Below are 21,575 nucleotides of genomic sequence, written 5' to 3'. Positions count from 1 at the left end.
TGTGTGCGGAGGTGCACGTGTTTTCTATCTCGTCAGTTAACCCTTTCGCCTCCCTTCTGCGAGCGGTGCCCCATTTGATTCTTTGGTTTTGGTGGCTTCTTGTTCTCAGCTCCTTATTTACGCAGACTGTGTTGGAGCCCCTGTTGTGCCTCTGTTTTTTTTTCCCCCAATCCATGGGCCTGGAGCTTTTTTTTCAAATGTTTTGGCATTTCGTCTTTGAACGGATTTCTGTAGAACAGATTCAAATCTCTCCATACAGCAGGATCAGATTTTCCAGTATCTTCTCCATATGGTCTCTGCTGGAGCTCTTTTTTGTTCTGTGGACTCATCATTTCTGCGGGATGTCTGGGGCTCTGACCCAGAGCGGCCGTTTGCCACTCTGGTTCTTTAGTAGGCTTGCCTGATATTCTAGGCAGGACTGACTCTCCATTAGACAAAACTTAAAGAAGAGAATGACCTGGGGAGGCACTCTCATTTTTGTCCAGGCGCCTCCAACCGACCTTGAGCACCTATGACAGCAGCAGATGGTACAGTATGACTGGTAACCGTCATTGCCAACTTGCAAAGCAGCAGGCGGTTCAGTAGGGGTGCTAACTATCTTTGCTAACTTGCAACAGGCAAGGGGATGCTGCTGTGTAGCGCTGCAATACTGCATCTGTCAGAAGCATCCAGTAGACATACAGTGACAGTGAAAAAAGGCTGAAAGGGCTCCATGTTGCCGTGCTATGGCGTATGCCCGGGCAATCCAGGGAAAAGGGTGCAAAATGATTGTCTGCCATTGCTGTCACGGAGGGAGGACTGACTGATGACATTTACCCATAACCACCAACGACAAATTTTTGGCCCCATTAGGCACTGGGATCTCAACTCAGAATTCCAATGGGCGGGGGAGACTGCGGGAACTATGGAATAGCTACCCACAGTACAACGCTCCAGAAGTCGACGCTAGCCTCGGTACATGGACGCACACCGCCGAATTAATGTGCTTAGTGCGGCCGCATGCACTTGACTTTATACAATCTGTTTCCAAAAATCAATTTCTGTAAAATCTGAATAATCTCATAGTGTAGACATACCCTTAGTCACAAAAAGTCATTCTGATTCTAGAATAAATGTCCACATGGGGAATTACACTGGTACAACTATAGCAGTTTAAATTCACACCTTTCCTTATACAAGCATAACTTTTGCATATAGACAAGCCCTTATTTCCCTTGTCCAAGATGACAAAAATTAAAAAATTAAGGGAAGTTTGTAAAAAGTGAAAAGTATAGTAGACGTCTACAATTCTTTCAGTTTTAATAATCTAAGGTATAATTATTAATATATGGCTAATACTATTTTTATGCTGACAGCATCTCTTTCAACTCAACTTGATTTCAAGTTGTGATCTCAGGGTTACACACTCAATGTATTTTTTTATTCAAAATGTGCCAAAAATGTTACACTATTGATAAATTGTAATATGTGCATTCTACCCAAGAAGGTAAAAATGGCAAGTTAGAAACACTAGATATTAAAGCTCATTATGGTGCAGACAGAAATAGCACATATTTTTCCATTCTGTCCCCACAATTATATCAAACCTGACCTGGACAGGCTATTTTCTTCAGAGCTGAGAGGTAGTTAACATGCTGAGTCTTTTGGCACCTTCTACTTTGAGGCTGCCAAGAGGCCCAAATCAAACTCAATTATCTTTATTACGGGTGCACTAAAGACTGAACTGAAATCACCACTACCGAAAATAGGTAGCAACTTATTTGACAAACTGGCAAGAGACCAAAGTTGATAACTTACATACTTCTTGTGTAGATTCTCTTGTCTCCCCAATTCTCATATGCTCTCCCTCCCTCCACCCACCTTGCTTCAATCCCATTCTTGTGTAGCATCTTTCCCTACAATTTCCCCTTTTATTCTCCTTCCTTTTAATCTTATATTCTTTCATGCCCTTGTTGTTTCATCTGTGCTTTTTCGTCTTCCTTTATATTGTTTTCCTGTATTTTGATGCAGTTTACTAATAAAGCAGTGAAATTCATCAAAATCCTACAGATAGGTCTCAAAAATCAAGATTTTAGTAACGTTCATTTTGCTGTCAGCACAGTACAGCAGAGCAGAGGATGTGAGGTGGTACAGAAGAGAATATGAGAGAGTCTTAAAAAATACTGTCCCCAGTGGGCAAATCTTCAATTCGCATTGCTCATCTTACTGCAAAACTAGCTAGCCCCAAACAATTAGGTTGATTTTTTTTTTTTTGCACTCTATTTAATCCTCATTGCTCAAGGATACAAGGTGGATTGATCTGGGTTCCCAGAAATAAAACACTAGTGCCTAATCCATTAAGCCTCCTTTTCCTACCCTTGCACTAAAAGTAAATAATCCCTTTATGTCTCATAGCAGCACAAATTCAGATCCCACAGCCATAGTATTTTCCTCCTATAGCTTGATATTAACTCAAAACTGCTCAAATTCTATGCCCCAAACATCAAAATAAGAGAGCTACTCCTTAACTGATATGATTCTTCCTGGGTACAAGACATGCACGCCTTTCCTCCCCCTCCAAAAAATCTCTCCTGTGCAAAATAACTTCTCATTCACACGAGAAAGAACATGTGGCCACAATGCATGAATTATTTAAACACATTATGCTTTCAGCCCAAAAGCATCACTGAACTATTTTTTCTCCTTTAGAATAATGCTGTCATCAGGATTAGAGTAGGGGCCTCAAGCAACTGCTCAGATGTAGCAGAGAGAATTGGGTTCCAAACTGTGATCAAATATATCTTAATAGAAAAATTATGGACTGTGCTTAATGTTTAATCTAATGAAATATTTGAGTCATACCACAGACATAATCCTTCTTACAAATCATTGTGTGTATGATGCTTTAAAAGGGATTGAAATAATTCCACAAACACAAAGTAACAAACAGAAAAATCTTACATACAAATTGCACTGTCATATTATCGTTTGAGGTTAAGAAAATCTGAATTACTAAAATGAAAGTCTGAGCAATACTTGGAGATAATGAAACAAGTGGTATTACAGCACAGTAAAATAAATCAATATATTAAATTATTTATCAAAGAAAACTATCCCTACTCTTGATGAACATTAAAGAAATTTACATTTAAATAATTTAGTGTAGTCTTAAATTTCACCCTGTGATATATTTCAGTATTAAAGGAATAGCAATGACAAATATGAAATGAGAATGTAGATAACCCTTCAGCACACATGCAGGAGATTACCTCTGATGAGATTTTTGGTTCCAGGGGTTTATGTAATGCATTTAACTAAGAAACAGGAATTATTTGTAATTACAATAATATTTGTAATTATTTTTAATGAGAAAGTTGTCACTTAATTTTTTTAATAGTGGTGTTTTCAGTGATCATTTCTGAACTGAAATTTTTGAGTAAATTCCATCCTTAAATCATAACAAACACAAATAGCTACAAATAGGAAAAAATCATTTTTTCTACTAATCTATTTGCTTATCCCTGCTTTTACATATCCGTGTTAACCATTTTAAACAAAAGAAAATAGAGTTTTGTGTTATGGAATATTTAAATATTCTGTCTCATTAAAATCTCCTTTGTAACAACTTTGAGAGCTTTCTTCCTTCCCAACGGAAATAAAAGAAAAATGTCAGCCTTTTCAGAATTAATACATCTGAAGAAATCCATTGAAGCACAATTACATAGTTAGAGCAGAATTCTCAGATCACACCCATAAAAGTGACATTTTTTATATTTAAAAATGTTACCAATAAATATTTACTTTACCTGACCACTACCAGTAGTTGCCATGCTGATTTCTGCTGCTCCTTGACCTTCATTCTGCCTCTCTGCTTCATGTGAGCCTGAATCATGCTTGCTCTGAGGTGCCCTCTGTTAATGCAAGAGTTTATGGCATTATATATAGAAATGGAGTACACTTTATCAGTCAAAGCTTTCTAAGCTGTGAATGCATCAATGTCGTAGCTTCAGAAAGCCATTGAACTGTGCTTTGTATTTCATAACCTCTAGCTTCAATAATTAGCAGCTGAGACTGACTGTCTTAGCGAAATTGCAAGATGAAAGTAAAGCATGTCCTCTGAGGATTATAGCCCTGTAAGACAAAGGATTTGCTGTGAGACACAGAAATACCATCCTCCACCAGCTGTGCTCACATCACTATCACAAGTATAACAGAATTGGAGCAAACAACTGTCTCCTCTGCAATGTCACACAATCTATGCATTTACTGGAGGCTAAGGCTAGTACAATTAAATTATTACTTAAACTTCACAACCAAATACGAACACTTTCTGGGTGGATAGAACGATACACAGACAGTATATCTATACTATACTAAAGGAATCCACATTTTATTGTTAATGTGAGCAACACAAGTATATCCGTCTTAATGTGAACAAAGCTTTAACGATATGCTCATACCAAACCTAATCATTGTATACCAAAATAAATACAAATGACGTAGAAAACCTGGTGAAAACTTCTTTATGGAAGTAAAATCTTCCTCTGTTTAACTAATGAAAACTAGATTCTTGCCACTACCACTTAGAGTGATATAAGATGATCAAAATCAGAATTATAAAAACTGTGTTATCCGGAACTTTACCAACCGGAAAACTCTAGAAACCGGCATTTCGAGTTGCTGAATCCGGGCGGCTCCCCACAAGTGGCGACGTGTCCCCGCTGCTCCTAGGTGAAGGAACAGCCATGGGGGCTCCATACACTGCCCCTCCCCGAGCGCTGGCTCCGCAGCTCCCATTGGCCTGGCCGCAACTCCGCCTAGCAGCAGTAGGGACATGTCGCTGCTTGCTGGGAGCTGCCCAAGGTGAGCGTGACCCGGATCCAGCACCCCGAAACCCCTCTTGAACCCCAACCCCCACCCCGAGTCCCTTCTTGCACCCAGTCTCCAGCCTGTGCTCCTTGCTGCACCGCACCCCCCAGCCCTGAATACCCTCCTGCACCCAAACTCTTAGTTAACTGGAATTTTTGGTAGTGCCTCTAAGGGCTTGTCTACATAATGCTTTAGTCTGCACCAGAGGGATGTAAATTTTAGCCCACATTAGTGTGTCACAAACTAACTGGTTCACATGGACCCTAAAGTTCCCTAGTGCATGTTAACATACAGTATATTTATACCATAGTAAAGGAATCCTTCCACTAGTAACCTCCCTCCAGCGGGACTGTGTACCTGTCAGTATGACCAGTTGTATCTCCCCTTTAACCAGTTCCTTATCCACCTTTCAATTCTAATATAAATCCCCATCTTTTCCAATTTAACTAGTAATTTCCCAGGTGGAACTGCAGAAATCCAGACAGATTAGATCTACTGCATTTTCTTTGTCTAAAAAAGTCAGTTGTCTTCTGAAAGAAGGAGATCCGTTCGGTCTGGCACGACCTACCTTTTCTAAAACCATGTTATGTTTTATCCCGATTACCATTCACCTCTACAACTGTAACTACTTTCTCTTTCAAAGTTTCTTCCAAGACCTTGCATACAATTGAGGTCAAACTAACAGGCGTGTAGTTTTCTGGATCACCTTTTTTTCTCTTTCTTAAAAATAGGAACTGTATTATCAATTCTCCAATCAAAGGGTACGACCTCCGAGTTTACAAATTCATTAAAAATACTTGCCAGCGGGCTTGCAACTTCATGTGCCATTTCCTTTAATAGTCTTGGATGGAGATTATCTAGGCCTCCCAATTTAGTACCATTAAACAGTTTGAATTTGACTTCCACCTTGGATGTGGTAATTTCTACCTCCATACCTCATAGCCATTAGCCACTACCCCTAAACTCTTCATTAACCTAAATAAAAACTGAGGCAAAGTATTTGTTTATATGTTGAGCCATGCCTAAATAATCTTTAATCTCCACCCCACCCTCTGTGCTTAGTGATCCCACTTCTTTTCTTGTTTTCTTCTCATTTATATAGCTATAATCGTAGTTAACTCACGCAATTAACTCAAATTAATCATGATTAAAAAATGAATCGCGATTAATTGCAGTTTTAATCACACTGTTAAACAGAATACTAATTGAAATTTATTAAATATTTTAGATGTTTTTCTACATTTTCAAATATTGATTTCAATTACAACACAATAGAAAGTGTACAGTGCTCACTTTTTTATTACAAATATTTGCACTGTAAAAATGATAAACAAAAGAAATAGTATTTTTCAATTCACCTCATACATGTATCATAGTGCACTCTCTTTATCGTGAAAGTGCAGCTTACAAATGTAGATTTTTTTTCTTACATAACTGCACTCAAAAACAAAACAATGTAAAACTTTAGAGACAACAGGTCCACTCAGTTCTACTTCTTGTTCAGCCAATTATTAAGGGAGACAAGTTTGTTTATATTTATGGGAGATAATGCTGCCCACTTCTTAATTACATTGTCACCTGCAAGTGAGAATAAAACAGCTGGTCTGGGGTCCCAGCCACCGCCCCCGCATGGCCTGCTGCTGGTCTGGGGTTCTGGCTGCAGGCCCCACTCAGCCCGCTGCCGGCCTAGGTGAACAGAACCCCAGACCAGCAGCGGGCTCAGCGGGCCGGCAGCATAAGATCAACACTTTAATTTAATTTAAATGAAGCTGCTTAAACATTTTGAAAACCTTGTTTATTTTACAATACAACAATAGTTTAGTTAGATAATATATAAACTTATAGAGAGACCTTCCCAAAAAAACATTAAAATGTATTACCTGCAAGCGAAACCTTAAATTAAAGTGAATAAATGAAGACACAGCACATCACTTCTGAAAGGTTGCTGACCCCTGCAGTATAGGGTCCTCCTTTCCCAAAAGTTTCCCCGGTTCCTAATAAACCGAAATCCCTCTTCACAACACCATTGTCTCGTTCACCCATTGAAATCCTGCAGTTCTGCCTGTTTATGTAGCCTTATGCATAGAACTGGAAGGATTTCAGAGAATGCTACCATGGATTTCCTAGACTTTAATCTCTTACCTAGCAGCCTAAAATTGGCCTTGAGGACTTCTCTATTACCTCCCCTGTGTCATTGGTACCTACATGACCAATGGCTGCTCCTGAGCATTACACATAAGTCTATTTAGATGTCTCAAGAGGTCCACAACCTTCATACCTGGCAGGCAATTCACTGTGCTGTTCTTTTGGTCATCACAATATTTCTAATAATCAAATCCCCTATTACTATCACTTGTTTCTTCCTAATAACTGGGGTCCCCTCCTCTGCAGGGGTATCCTCAGTGTGAGAGGATATCACGACATCATCTGGAAGGAGATGTTGTAGAACATGTTTAGAAGTGAATTTGGACGTTTCGTTAACATTTGCTTTACTTTTCAATTTTGTGTGTGGTTTTGGTTAACGCGAGGTGTCTCTTTAAGAACAAGGTGTAGCAGACTGAGAATGTGGTTGAGCTACGGAGCAAGTGTATGTAATTTTGCCATGTGTTCAAAGTGTGGAAGATCCAGGGAGTTCCAAAAAAGTCAGAACTTGATTTAATAAATGTATCTTTCCAAAAGCAAGGCTCATTCTCACTAGCTGTCTCAGGGCATAGCTAATGAGCAATAAAGGTTTTCACCTCTAGGTCATCCATCTAAATCTTGCCCAATTCAGCAGAGATTAAAAGTTGTTCCCATCTAATGGATATTTGAGTCCCAGTTCCAGCTCCCACTTGTTAAACTCATCACCATGCTTTGACCTAGATTGTAAACTCTTCAGGGCAGGAGCTATTTCTTACTCTGTGTTTGTACAATGCCTAGTCCAGTCTCAGTTGGATCCTCTAGCCCAGGGGTGGACAAACTTTTTGGCCTGAGGGCCATATCGGGGTTCCAAAACTGTATGGAGGGCCGGTAGGGAAGGCTGTGCCTCCCCAAACAGCCTGGCCCCCGCCCCCATCCGCGCTCTCCCAGTTCCTGCCCCCTGACTGCTCCCCTCAGAACTCACGACCCATCCAACCCCCTCTGCTGCTTGTCCCCTAACCGCCCCCTCCCAGGACCCCCCGCAACCCCCCCAAGCACCCCACTCTCTAGCCAACTTCCCTGCTCTCTGTCCCCTGACTGCCCTAACCCCTATCCACACCCCCACCCCCTGACAGGCCCCCCGGACTCCCACGCCTATCTAACCCCCCTGTTCCCCATCCTCTGACTGTCCCCCGCCCCAAACCTCCACCCCATCCAACTGCCCCCTACTCCATGTCCCTTAGACTTCCCCCCCAGAACCTGCTGCCCCTTATCCAACCCCCCCCACTCCCTGCCCCTTTACTATACTCAAAGTAGCATGTCTGGCAGCTGCCCTGCCTGGCAGTGCTCGCAGTCCCGCGACCAAGAGCACTGGCAGCACGGTGAGCTGAGGCTGCGGCAGGGAGGGGGAAGCAGAGGAGGGGCCGGGTGCTAGCCTCCCTGGCCGGGAGGTCAAGAGCCGGGCAGGGCAGTCCTGTGGGCCATGGTCTGACCACCTCTGCTCTAGCCTGAGTTCTTGTACTGGGGGCCAGAATCTTCTTTCTTACCATAAACTGGGGAGACGACAACATTGTGATTGTCTCTCATACATATTGGTGGGTAGGGGAAGTTCAGCAATCAGACAGATTAAAAATGATTTAATCTTTTATTTTAATTAGGATTTTTGGAGGTTGACTTGTGATTTATTTTATTTTATTTTTTTCAGTGTTTGGGGGTGGTAATACTGATATTAACCCAGGTACAGCCTGCAATAGCCACATGTACAATGGCCACTTCTGAGCTTCAGCCGCTTCTCCTTCCCAAATTTAAAGGGTCTGCTATAAAAAAAGGCATGCCATAAGAGAGTGAATCCACAGTGGGGAAGATCAATGATAACTAAGCAGTCAGAAAGGAGAAGCTCCAGCAGAGTGGGGTGATTTCCTACTTTTTTGTTTGTTTGTTTGTTTTTTTTAAAGTTCTAGTGATCCAGGTGGAGGACAGTCAGGTTTTTCAGACTTGACAATCTGGTGTGTTTGAAATAATTGTCCTTTTATTTTCATGTAGACGTACTTGGATTTCTGTTGTATCTTGCTTAAAATGTACTGCTGTGTCACATGGGAATTGTCCCAAAGCATTTTTTGAGACTATTTCACACTTTAATAGGTGTTACCATAAGAAAAGTATTCCTGGTATGAGACCTCAGGTTTTTTTTTAAAATATCCCGTTGTTCCACCTATATAATTCATCTTCCATCTTTAAACTATATGTATTCATTCTTCTAATCATTATTCCTAAATCACTCTCTTATATTTTTTTACATAATCATTTTAATTGCTATTTTCTGAGTTGCTTCTGAATTATCAACAGTTCTCTAGTGTTAGAGAACTGAACACAGTATTCTAGGTCTGATCTCACCAGTGTTTTATAAGAACTTGTCTACATAGTGCTTTAGTCCACACCAGAGAGATGTACTAAATTTTAGTCCACCTTAGTGTGTCACAAACTAAGTGGTTTGCATGGACTCTGCTGTTGTGCTCTAAAAGTTCCCAAGTGCACATTAACTATGTTACAGCACAGTAAATTTATTTTGGTAGACAATGATTAGGTTCAGTATGAGCATATTGTTAAAACTTTATTCACATCTGCTGAGACTGCATCTAGAACACCGTGTGAGTTCTAGAATACTGTGTGCAAGTCTGGTCTCCCATGTTTAAGAAAGATGAATTCAAACTGATACAGGTGCAGAGAAGGGCCACTAGAATTATCTGAGGAAAAGAAAACCTACCTTATGAGAAGAGACTCAAGGATCTTTGCTTGTTTAGCCTAACAAAAAGAAGGCTGAGGGGAGATATGATTGCTCTCTATAAATATGGAGTAAAAAATACCAGGGATACCATCAATATGTTTAGGCTCAAAATTAGGTGAAGGGTTCTAACTATCAGAGGAGTGAAGTTCTGGAACAGCTTCTAAGGGGAGCAGTAGGGACAAAAAACCTAAATGGCTTCAGACTGAGCTTGATAAGTTTTTGGAAGGGATAGTATGATGGGACTGCCTATGATGGTCTGTGACCCATCGGCGACTGCCAGTAGCAAAAATCCCCAATGGCTGGAGATGGGATTCTTTCAGGAGGGCTCTTAGTTATTATAGAGAATTCTTTTCCAGGTATCTGCCTGGTGGGTCTTGCCCACATGCTCAGGGTTTAACTGACTGCCATATCTGGGGTTGGGAAGGAATTTTGCCTCAGATCAGATTGGCAGAGACCGGAGCGGGGGGGAGATATTTACACCTTCCTCTGCAGCATGGAGCATGAGTCACTTGCAGGTTTAAATTAGTGTAACTTGAAGTCTTTAAGCCATTATTTGAGGACTTCAGTAACTCAGCCAGGGCCTAGGAGTTTATTTACAAGAATGGGTGAGTGAGGTTCTGCAGTCTGAAATGTGCAGGTCAGACTAGATCAGGGGTTCTCAAACTTCATTGCGCCGCGACTCCCTTCTGACAACAAAAAATGCTATTCAACCCCAGGAGCCTGAGCCCGCCCAAGTCCCACCACCCCAGGTAGGAAAGGGGTAAAAGTTGAAGCCTAAAGGCTTCATACCCAGTTGGGGGCCTGTAACCTGAATCCCACCGCCCAGAGCTGAATCGCTCTGGTTTTGGCTTCGGCTTCGGCCCTAGGCAGTAGGGCTTGGGCTTTGGCCCTGAGCTCCTGGAAGTTTAAGCCATCCCTGGTAACCCCATTAAAATGGGATCCTAACCCACAGTTTGAGAACCACTGGACTAGATGATCATGATGGTCCTGTCTGACCTTAAAGTCTATGAGTCTAACTTCTGTTGGTGAGAAAGACAAGCTTTGGAGCTTACACAGAGCTCTCCTTCAGGTCTGGGCAATGCACTCAAAGTGCCACAGCTAAATACAGATTGTTTAGCCTAAGTAGTTAATACATATTTAATGGGATCATTCTAGGTGACCTGTCCAGTAAACACCTCTCCAGTCACAGGGAGGGAAAAGAGAGGGGGAAAAAACCTGGGTGCGGGTGTGAGTTAGTGAGTTACAGATTGTTGTAATAAGCCGTAAATACAGAGTCTCTATTCAGTCCATGATTTTTAGTATCTAGCCAAGTTATGAATTTAAGCTCCCATGCTCATCTTTTGAAGGCGTTGTGCAGGTTTTCTTTGAGGATGAGGACTGAGAGGTCAAATATAGACTGATCGCTTTGTGAAAGATGATGATGTGTTTTTTCTTTTATTATTTTTCTCTGAGAGTTCATTTGAGAGCATAGTGATTGTCTCATTTCACCCATATAGTTGTTACTTGGGCATTTAATGCACTGGATGAGGTACTCCATATGTTATGATAGTGTGTGGACTGACGGATCTTGAAAGGTATGTCACCCAGACACCCTGAAAGAACCTGCTTCAATATAGAAATAAACCCCCCTCCCCAACTGCACACCCCTATTTGTCACCTAGCACCTCACACTGGAGCCCATATAAGGTTTCATTAAACATTTACAACCCATATTCAATGGGGACCACATCCTGAAAAAAGTCTTTCCAGACCCCCTCTTCTGGCCTTCATATAACCCTCCAAACTCTCCTAGTTCATCATCAGAAGCAAATTCTCCACAGACCAGGACACACCAACTCAAAACAGCACCAGACTCTGCCAGAACAACAGATCCAAAATCTGTAGACATATCTCCACTGCTACAATGATCAACACCCCCACAACATGCCTTTCAAGATCCAGGGGTTAGACACATGGCTATCACAACATGCAGTGTACCTCATCCAGTGCGCTAAAGAAAGGTTCCAAACATTCCTGGCAATTACAGACTGGTAAGCCTATCTTTAGTACCAGGCAAACTGGCTGAAACTATAGTAAAGAACAGAATTATTAGACCCACAGAGGAAAACAATATGTTGGGGAAAAGTTAACAGCTTTTGAAAAGGGAAATCATGCCTCACTACCTATTAGAATTCAGTGATCCAGTGCTTAGCCAGTGACTTCTACCAATTCAATGGTTTGACTCTCTTTAAAACTTTGGCAGCACAATGTACTGCTTAATATTTTATTTATCTAATTTACATTATTTTAACAGCTTGTAGTAAGTGTAGACTTAACATAGGTTGTCAATTTCAAATTTAATTTTAAATAGGTTTATTTGTAAAATGAAAAATATTTAATTGAACTCTAAACATCCAATTTAAATAAAAAAATCAGATCAAAATTAAAAACATGATTTTTATCCACTCTGGCCTTGGCTCTGTTATATTAGAAACCTGGTTCTATTTCAATTACTGCCTGAAATAATCTTGTGTAAGTTATCTTATCTGAAATGGGTGAATAATAGTTATCCCTCAAGGTAGCAGTTTGAGACCCTGGCTCATAGTATGGGTTGTGAAATGCACAAAAATATCAACAGCAGTTGGTGGAAGAGGCTGGACTAGAACTCATAACCGCTGGGCTTGCAGGTTAGTGCACCTTCTACTAGAGTACAGGGCATTGCATGGGTGGAAAAACACACACACACACACTCCTTCCTGAAATCTGTTCCAATAGTCAAGCTTTTATCATCGCTGTGCTGATTGACTAGCAATAGCTCGAATTTTGAACAACAGTGACTAATCATTTGCAAAGGTAGTCGGTTGTTGGCTGCAACTGATGACTTTTCTGGGCAAAAATGAATTGTTACTTCACAATGCCCCTTGCCCATTTTATTTTTTTTGAGCATCAAACACTGCAGGTACACCCCCATTCCGAAGATACCAAAAGAATAAATGGTTGTTTTACTGTATTTCACCACAGATACAAAAAGAATAGAAACAGAAAACAAAGGATACTGGATGAACAAAAAAATTGGGTCCAATCACTAGAATAAAACAAATGAAACTGAGTTTTCCTGCTGTTGAATCACAAAGAAAAATACTAGCCTGCCAAATCCCTAACAGCTGCAATTACTCATGTTGCATAAGAAAAACAGTGTAAAGCTCGATGAAAATAATCTCTGGGTAAAATAAATCCTTTTATCTTCTGTCTACAGCAATCAATATTATCCAATGAAAACACACTTCTCCTACTACAAATTATGAATAATATGTTGGCAGTGTTTGTACCTGTACAGTAAATTAAAACAACAAAGTAAAATATTTAAGGAAGGCACTTACAGCAAAATGGCTTTTTAAAAAAATTATCTCTATGCAAATTTACATTTGTACCTGCCAACCAAAACTGTTCATCTTTTGAGGTGCCCTCACTCAAAAATGTACTGCGAACAGAACGGGTAGATGGCTCCTAAATTCAGCATAAGCATTTCATTCCACAGAAAATATATGTAAAATGGGTCTTAAAGGCAGAAGTGGCACTGCCACCTCTGTAAGTAAAGTTTCCTGACATTTTTCATTATAATACCCCGTTTTCACTTGCTTATAAAACTTTGCCAAATTTTAACCTTTTGGACTGAAATTTTCTATTTTGGCTGTCTCCTTCAGGCTGAATTTTTTTGGTATGATATATTACCCAAGCTTATACTACTAGTATCTATTGGTCTGAGATTCTACAAGGATAGAAGCCTTATATATGCCATAAAGATGTCAACCTAATGGCACAACAAATCATTGCTTATTTATATTATAGTAGCATCTAAAGACCACAACAAAGTTGGGCCCCACTATAGTAGGCACTGTAAAGAAACATAATATATGTCCCAAAGACCTTTAAATGTTATCGTCTTCAGTAAAAACAATAATGATTTCACTGTTACTGACACTCTCACCACCACCAGGTAGTCACATAAATTCCTTGCCCCTAAAAGCAACCCTTTCTGAAGTTGCATTGATGTGATACGGTGCCATGGCCTATTTGTGTATTAAAGAGTCTCCAACTACTCACTGGCAAGATAACTTAAGTTTAAACAAATATGGTCCTTAATTCTCTAGCTGTGTCCAAGTGCTATTAGTGTTTCTAAAGAGTGAGTGGGTATTACACATTGTACTACAATCTTTCAGCAGAACATGGGGAGGCCTTGTCTACACAAGACATAACAATTGGTGATATAGAAGCTGAGTGTTTGACACTGTGTGTAATATTTCCATGCTAATCCATGCTAGCACTGCCTTACCCAACTCTGGTGGGGTGGCTATAATATTTGACAGCAAGATACCATCTCTCTCAGCTAGTGAACCTCCTGAGTCTGTTGGCAGAACCTCCCTCTCTTTCCCCTTCCTTGCCCCCTTCAGCCCCCAGGTTTCTGAAATGCTCAGCCATGGTTCCCATATCACCCTGTACCAGCTCAGCAGATCCTCAACTGGTGATCCAGCTGTGGATGACTAGCTATGACTGCTATCTCTTCCCCTTAGAATATTTTCTCATTCCAGCCTTGCTCCCCCATGCATGCTGCTCTCCAGGAGCATCACCACACAGCTGGAGATGAGCTGTTGCTGGAACATGGATATTTCAGAGGGGTTATTGCATGGCAGAAGCCTGTGCAGGGACATCACTGAAGGTAGGGTGCAGGGACAGGGCCTATCTGTTGAACTGCTTAATTTGCCTGCTGAGGGAGCTGTCAGTTCTGATAAAACTACATTGAATGTGCTAGTGTGCTGCATCCACACTGGCAGGAAAAAATCAGTTAAGCCTCAGTTATTTGAGGCTTTACCTCTACAAGCTATCAAGGTAACATCAATTGACTGTGGACGCCCTATCGATTGAACACTTTTGGATGTGTACACAAGGTGTATTTTGGTCATGAGGGATAGTACCATTGATTGCTCTCTCTCTTTCTGAGACCAAGCCAGGGTTAAGAACAGATTTTTAGATACAGATTTACTGTAAAAATCAGATCTTTAAAATAAAGCTCACTCATTTTGTTCAACACAGCAGTCTGAAAATTAATGTGTCAAGGATTATGTTTTTCTAATAATAAAAAAGGCATCATATTTAAAGAAAACAGCATACACTAAAAAGGTAATTTCTGGGTTTCCCTCCCATCACTAGTAAGCGTCTTACTAGAAAGTGACATCATTTGCGACATGGAACATGCAATTGTGAGGGACAGTAAACTACTCTTCTCGAAATAAAGATGAACTGTAATGGTTTTTTTTCTACAACAAAAGTGGGGAAAAACCCTCTAAAAGTCACACAACATGAGTATCTCTGAACTGAAAGCAACCTATTACAAAAAAAATCACACCAAAAACAGCAGTGAAGTTGTATAAGAGAAAGAACCAGATATTTCAAATAAAATAAAGATTTATGGTGCAGTTTAAAAACAAACCAACAACAAAACCTATTTGTAGTTTAAATGAGCTCTATTGGTCTCTAGGCAAATCTGAACTGACTCCCATTATGGCAATGCTGCTGTATTGTTTCTTCTTTGCTCTAGAGTAAAGAATTGTAATTAATAGTAAATAAAAAGATATTTTACATTACATTGCTGGAATCGCTGGTTTAAGTCAATGTCAGAGCAACACAGGAAGAGGAAAAAAGGAAACATAATTCAATACTGGGAATTCTCAAGCTATTAGCTTTCCAAGTTTGCAAGGCCAAGCATGCAAGAGCTACGAAATGAGAGAATTAAGGTTGCTTTGCAACTTTAATTCATTCCCCTTGCGAGTATGCATTGCAATAGTCTTGCCCAAAATCAGCACATGGAAAGTCTATGGAAGAGCTGAGCTGGAACATAGCTCTCTGGGATCCTCATTCTGTGCCTTACATGCACAGAGAATATCCTCTCTCTTCTTGCAATTCTCTACCTCATTCTCTCTCTATCTTGTGTACTAAAGTAGGCAGAGGTCCTACAGAACAAAACAGTAAAGAATTAAGTAATTAAATTAATTAAAACTGTATTATAATATTTAAGCACAGGGGGCCAAATTAAGTTTGCCCTAATTCCGGCATTTTCTAACTTTTCAGTCCTGACTATCTAACCTTAACATTCAACAGAGAGAGAGAAATTCCATCATGGGGAACTATATTGATCCATCACATGGGTCATCAGTGGGGTTGGAAAATTTCATACAATGACTTTTTTATACTGCTCTATATACTATACATAGAAATGTAAGTACAATATTTATATTCCAATTGATTTATTTTATAATTATATGGTAAAAATGAGAAAGAAAGCAATTTTTCAGTAACAGTGTGCTGTGACACTTTTGTCTTTTTACGTCTGATTTTGTAAGCATGTAGTTTTTAAGTGAGGTGGATCTTGGGGGTACACAAGACAAGCTAGATTCGTGAAAGGGATACTTAGTCTGGAAAGGTTGAGAGCCAGATGAGACACTCTTTGTGGTTTACAAAACAATTTGTTAAACAGCAAATTAATGTTAGAGATCAGGAATCCTGGTTTCTATTCCTAGTTATAGAGGGAATGTGGTCTAGTATACCGGCTCTCAACCTTTCCAGACTACTGTAACTTCTTTCAGGCTTCATGTTTTTAAAGCCCAGCTTGAAAAAGCCCTGGCTGGGATGATTTAGTTGGTGTTGGTCCTGCTTTGAGCAGGGGATTGGACTAGATGGCCTCCTGAGGTCTCTTCCAACCCTGATATTCTATGATTCTAAATCAGGGTTCTACTTCCAGCTCTGCCAGAAGTGACCTAGTATAATCTCTCAGTTAACATTATTTGTAAAATGGAAGAAAGATACTTGTCTGCCTCCTAAGGTAGGACTATGAGGGCTTGCTCAATAATAAGGGCTGTGAAGTACACAGAATTAATATTAGTCAGTGGAACAACTGAGACTAGAACTCATGGTCGTCTCCCCTTGGGTTCCAGCACAGTACACCTTTCCATGTGGCTTCTGTGTTCCTCCTATCAATCTTTAGCTTTGTGCATTCTACATAGGAGACTTAGGCCAGGTCTACACAACGCGCGAAAATCGATTTTAGATACGCAATTTCAGCTACGAGAATAGCGTAGCTGAAATCGATTATCTAAAATCGATCTACTCACCCGTCTTCACCGCGCGGGATCGATGTGTGCGGCTCGCCATGTCAATTCCGGAACTCCGTTGGTTTTGGTGGAGTTCCGGAATCGATGTAAGCGTGCTCAGGGATCGATATATCGCTTCTAGATGAGACGCAATATATCGATCCCCGAGCAATCGATTGTAACGCGCCGATATGGCGCGTCGTATAGACGTGGCCTTAGTGTGACTGGGAGAATGCTCAATACATTTGCCATGAAGACAGATCAGTGAAGCTAGAGCATGCTAAGTACAGTGGCATGTTTGAAGTTTTTAGCAACAAGCCTGTAACACAGTGGCTCTCAAATTTTTGTACTGGTGACCCCTTTCACATAGCAAGACTCTGAGTGCGACCCCCCTTATAAATTAAAAACACTTTTTATATATTTAACACCATTATAACTGCTGGAGGCAAAGTGGGATTTGGGGTGGAGGTTGTCAGCTCACGACCCCCCATGTTATAAGCTCATGACCCCCCATATTATAAGCTCATGACCCCGACGGGTCCCAACACCCAGTTTGAGAACCCCTGCTCTAACAAGCTCTACTGAGCATGTGCAAATGGTCATTTTCAGAAGTTTTAGTAACTCATCCAAATCTGGGAAGATTTTCATGGAGACAGCAAAAGGCACTTTGCCCCAGTACTACTCTAGTCAAATTTCAAGTTTCTGTACCAAAGCAAGGAAGTGCAGGAAGCATTGAAAGAAATGGTTGCAAATTAAAACAAACACCCCACCATCACACATAAACCAAAAATTCCTTGCCCCTAGAAAAAAAATCACCCCCTCCATTTCATTCTCTGAAATAGTTGAACCATTGCCACTGAAATTCAAAGTTAGCCAGAGGCATAAAGCAAGCAGGAAAAATTTTTAAAGTATGACTAAGTTATAAGCCACTGAAAACTGTGGCTTATAATGGAAAGTGTTAGACAACCTTAATTACAGTCACTGCTATTATCTCCTCCTATAATGTCAAATTTCAAGGTTCTGTTAGTTATTCTCTGAAAAACAATCAGAACTCTTTTTATATTAGAAAAAAGCTAGTTTTTATCCTCAATTCCAAAATGGCAAAAAAATTTTTGAACTTAAAAACACAATTTTGGGCACAGACCAGCTATGGAAAATTTCAGCCCCAGTGGTGAATGTTTGGGTAAGATACAAGTATGTAAAATGGGCTCATAATGGAAACTGATTTACAACTTAACTAAAGTGGTTGCTACTGGTGACCACTATAATAGAATCTGGCATGCAATAGCACAGGAATCCTATTATCTTTATTTATATATCAGCATTTTCCTGAAGTGTGATATCAGACTTCTAAAATAAGGTCTGACACAAACTGGATAAGTATTCACCCTTTTCCCAGCTGTACTTCTCAGAAAATTAAACTATGTAGCGCCTCTAAATTTAGAAAGAGAATTACTATACTCTTGTCAGATATATTAGGAAAACAACTTGTCAAATATATTAGGAAAACAACATGGCAAATCCTTTGACCAAATAGTTTGGCTATAATAGTTACTTGCTAAATCTCAGTCTAACCTTTCTAAGGCATTGCAGTCTTGTCTCTTTATTGAATTCTTGAACCTGGATTTTTAAGTGAAATATCGGTACTCACCAGACCTGTAGAGCAGCAGTAACCCAGGCTGCTCTCTGCTTCTCTAGCTTTAGCTCATTTGAAATACACTGAACTAATGTTATTAAAATGTACTGCCAAGGAAGACAAAAGGCTATAACTGCAATTCCCACTAATTCATAAAGCTACAATGGTTGAGAAAGCAAGAGGCACCTATTTTCTTGGCTGAAGCAATAGAACAGTAGTACTAGCAGCAAAACTAATATTTCTTCCTCTCCCGCAAAGATAAGACTAGGAAAAGAAAGACTATAGCAAAGGAACCAACATCAAGATATACTGTAATTACAACATGTCATTTGTTGAGCCAAAATATTCTAGCCCACCCAGTTCATTCTATTAAATGTTGCAGGATTTACTTTTTGCTTTGTTTAAAACCTACAAACACAAGCGCGCACGTCCTTTAAGCAAAAAAAGGCAAATGCTCACTAACCTCTGCTTCAGCTGTTTGTGACTGCAAGAGCTGTCGTATACGAAGTATGTCCTTCTCTATTTGCTGAATTCTTGCCACTCTTACCTAAAAATGAATAAATTTTCAAATTTATAGTTTTTTTAAAAAATAAATATTTACTGTGGAAAATGACAATGAGAAAAAAGAGTTTATGGCAAAAACTGTTGAGTAGAGAACAACTACTTTATTAGTGTGATAATTTCAGTAACTGTGCATGCATACCCATGAAAAGAGGCATACATGAAAATACTTTACACAACATAATGGTCAGCTGGATTTTTACTATAACTGACATTAATTTGGATCTATTCTTAAACTGACATACTATATAAACTATCAAAGTATGGTAAAAGACACATTAGCCAGAATATACTTCCCTCTCCCTAAACAGTTTCCTCCTGCTGTCATTGCTGTATCGTGTAGTCTTGAGAAAGTTACTTCACCTGTCTTAGATGCCCTGTTTGTACAATATGGCTAAAACTAAATACATAGCTATCCTATACAGAGGTGTTGCGAGGATTTACATTTGCAGAGTGTTTTCAGCCTATAAAACGTTGAATAACTTCCATGTATTATTTATTAGCCATTCTTTGGTCAAACTATGTGTACTGCTACAACCCTGTGTTAGCCCCTATCACAATTACTTTCACATTACTGAAAACTGACTTCAGAAACACCAATTTGCATAATCAGAGATAGTAAGACAGTGTTAAATACAGAAGTCTTGCTAAGTAGTAACAATAGGAAACTAGGCAAAAAATACACAACTTCAAAAGAACTCAAGAGTAACAGTCTGATATTAACGGACACTAAAACCAGATCTCTCTCATAGTTTTAGGGTCAAGAAAACATTTTCATCCTCTCAAAATGGGAGTTACCTTTAAATAATAATGTATTCTGTTGCAGCTAAAAAATGTCCAGTTTGTAAGTAATTAGCCTGTGACCAGTTGTGGGTGTCACATCATATTGTTACTCCACTCTGTATGACTTCTTACTGTGAGGACACAGAATACTGAAATATTTGGAAATATCTTTTTCTGACTGAAGCATTTTTGTAAATGTCCATATTCAGCTTACTCATAAGAATGGAACTGGAACATTTGGAAGGACTGCCTGATCATTTTTCTGGTGCTTATGAATAAGGCTACATTTTAATCATGGGTATTTTTAGTAAGTCATGGACAGGTCACGGGCAGTAAACAAAAATACACAGCCTGTGACCTGTCCATGACTTGTACAATATACCCTTAACTAAAACTAAACAGTTTCTACTGCAGTTTTAGCTCAGTATAGCTCTGTTTAAGTCCTTTTAATGAAGTTTTAGGTAAAATGTTATAATCTATAATCTTGTTTCTTGTTTTGAAACAATGAAATAGTTTTGAGTGTAGACTTTTTAAAAACCTAGTTTTACATACCTGTAGCTTAATTTTAAGTTTTGCAAGCATTAGTGCCCCTTACTTCCTAATATTTGATCTGTTTTTTTAAATGTATATATGTGACACACCTCAAAGTAGCACCCTGGATCTCCCATATGTTTATTATATGTTTTGTACCATGCATGCCTTGTGAGGTATTATTTTAAAAGTCTTGATCTGTTGGACCATAATATCCTGTTGAATTGTATGTACTATCATTGAATGTGAAGTTATGAATTATTTCTATATGTGTTACTGAAATATGTTGTGAGGTTGGGAGATGCCCACAGCTGGGGCCTTTCGGTAGCAACAAAGGGGCAACTATCACTGGCCAGACAGGCGTCAATGGCCCATCAAGAAGAATCCATTATCCCAAAGACTTCTTGAGAAGGGCACATACACAGTTATAGATGCCTTACCTGCCACATCATACCAAGAATCTTTCTAGCAGCTGGAAGAAAGTATAAAAGAGGGACAGTGACATAATCACTTGGCCTCTCCCCTCTGCACCTCAACACCTGAAAGGTTATCTGGAAGACAAAGACTTGGAACAGGGCATTGGTCGCAGGCTGGGAAGGGAATCCAGACTCTGTATTGAGAACTGTGAACAGCCTGTAACATCTATTAGCGTGAGAGACTGCTTGAATCAAATCTTATTTAGTCTGTAGAATTTAGATTGATATCAGAGGGGTAGCCGTGTTAGTCTGGATCTGTAAAAGCAGGTAAAAAGGTAAAAAATCCACTGCTATCTACATACTACACAGACCACAGTGAGAGATTATGCCATACACTATCAAAGAAACCGAGGAACCACCTGATCAGCATCCTATACAGCAAACAGGAAAACATCAAAAAAGAGCTCTCCAACCTGGAGACTTTCATTAATAACCAAACTTCCATAAAAACGGACTTCATTAAATAAGACAGGAGATCTACGGCACTCAATTCACCTCTCTACAAAGGAAAAAGGACTGTAAGCTGTCTAAACTCCTACCTGCCACATGGGGACACAACCGTAGTACCCCTAACCCACCCAGCAATATCGTCAATCTATCCAACTACACACTCAGCCCAGAAGAAAAGTCTGTCCTAGCTCGGGGACTCTCTTTCTGCCCTGCCACCCCCACCAACATGATACAGTTCTGTGGCGATCTGGAAGCCTACTTTC

At 39.8% G+C, this 21,575-nt stretch overlaps 1 protein-coding gene across 4 annotated transcripts in view; it reads right to left on the bottom strand.

The window, feature by feature from the left end:
• The window catches only part of APC (APC regulator of Wnt signaling pathway), a 196,404-nt gene that overhangs the window by 43,838 nt on the left and 130,991 nt on the right, over nucleotides 1–21,575 (bottom strand). For all 4 annotated transcript variants that reach the window (XM_075067153.1, XM_032768262.2, XM_032768260.2 and 1 more), the window contains exons 7-8: nucleotides 18,975–19,058; nucleotides 3,786–3,890 (exon numbers count right to left, since the gene is read on the bottom strand). In XM_075067153.1, coding sequence (XP_074923254.1) covers nucleotides 3,786–3,890; nucleotides 18,975–19,058 — 189 coding nt within the window. The remainder of the gene's footprint in view (nucleotides 1–3,785; nucleotides 3,891–18,974; nucleotides 19,059–21,575) is intronic.

The sequence above is a fragment of the Chelonoidis abingdonii genome, chromosome 6 (assembly GCF_003597395.2).
Source record: "Chelonoidis abingdonii isolate Lonesome George chromosome 6, CheloAbing_2.0, whole genome shotgun sequence".
Lineage (NCBI taxonomy): Eukaryota > Metazoa > Chordata > Testudines > Testudinidae > Chelonoidis > Chelonoidis abingdonii.
The sequence above is the reverse complement of the archived record's forward strand: the minus strand, read 5'-3'. Positions and strand labels throughout refer to the sequence as shown.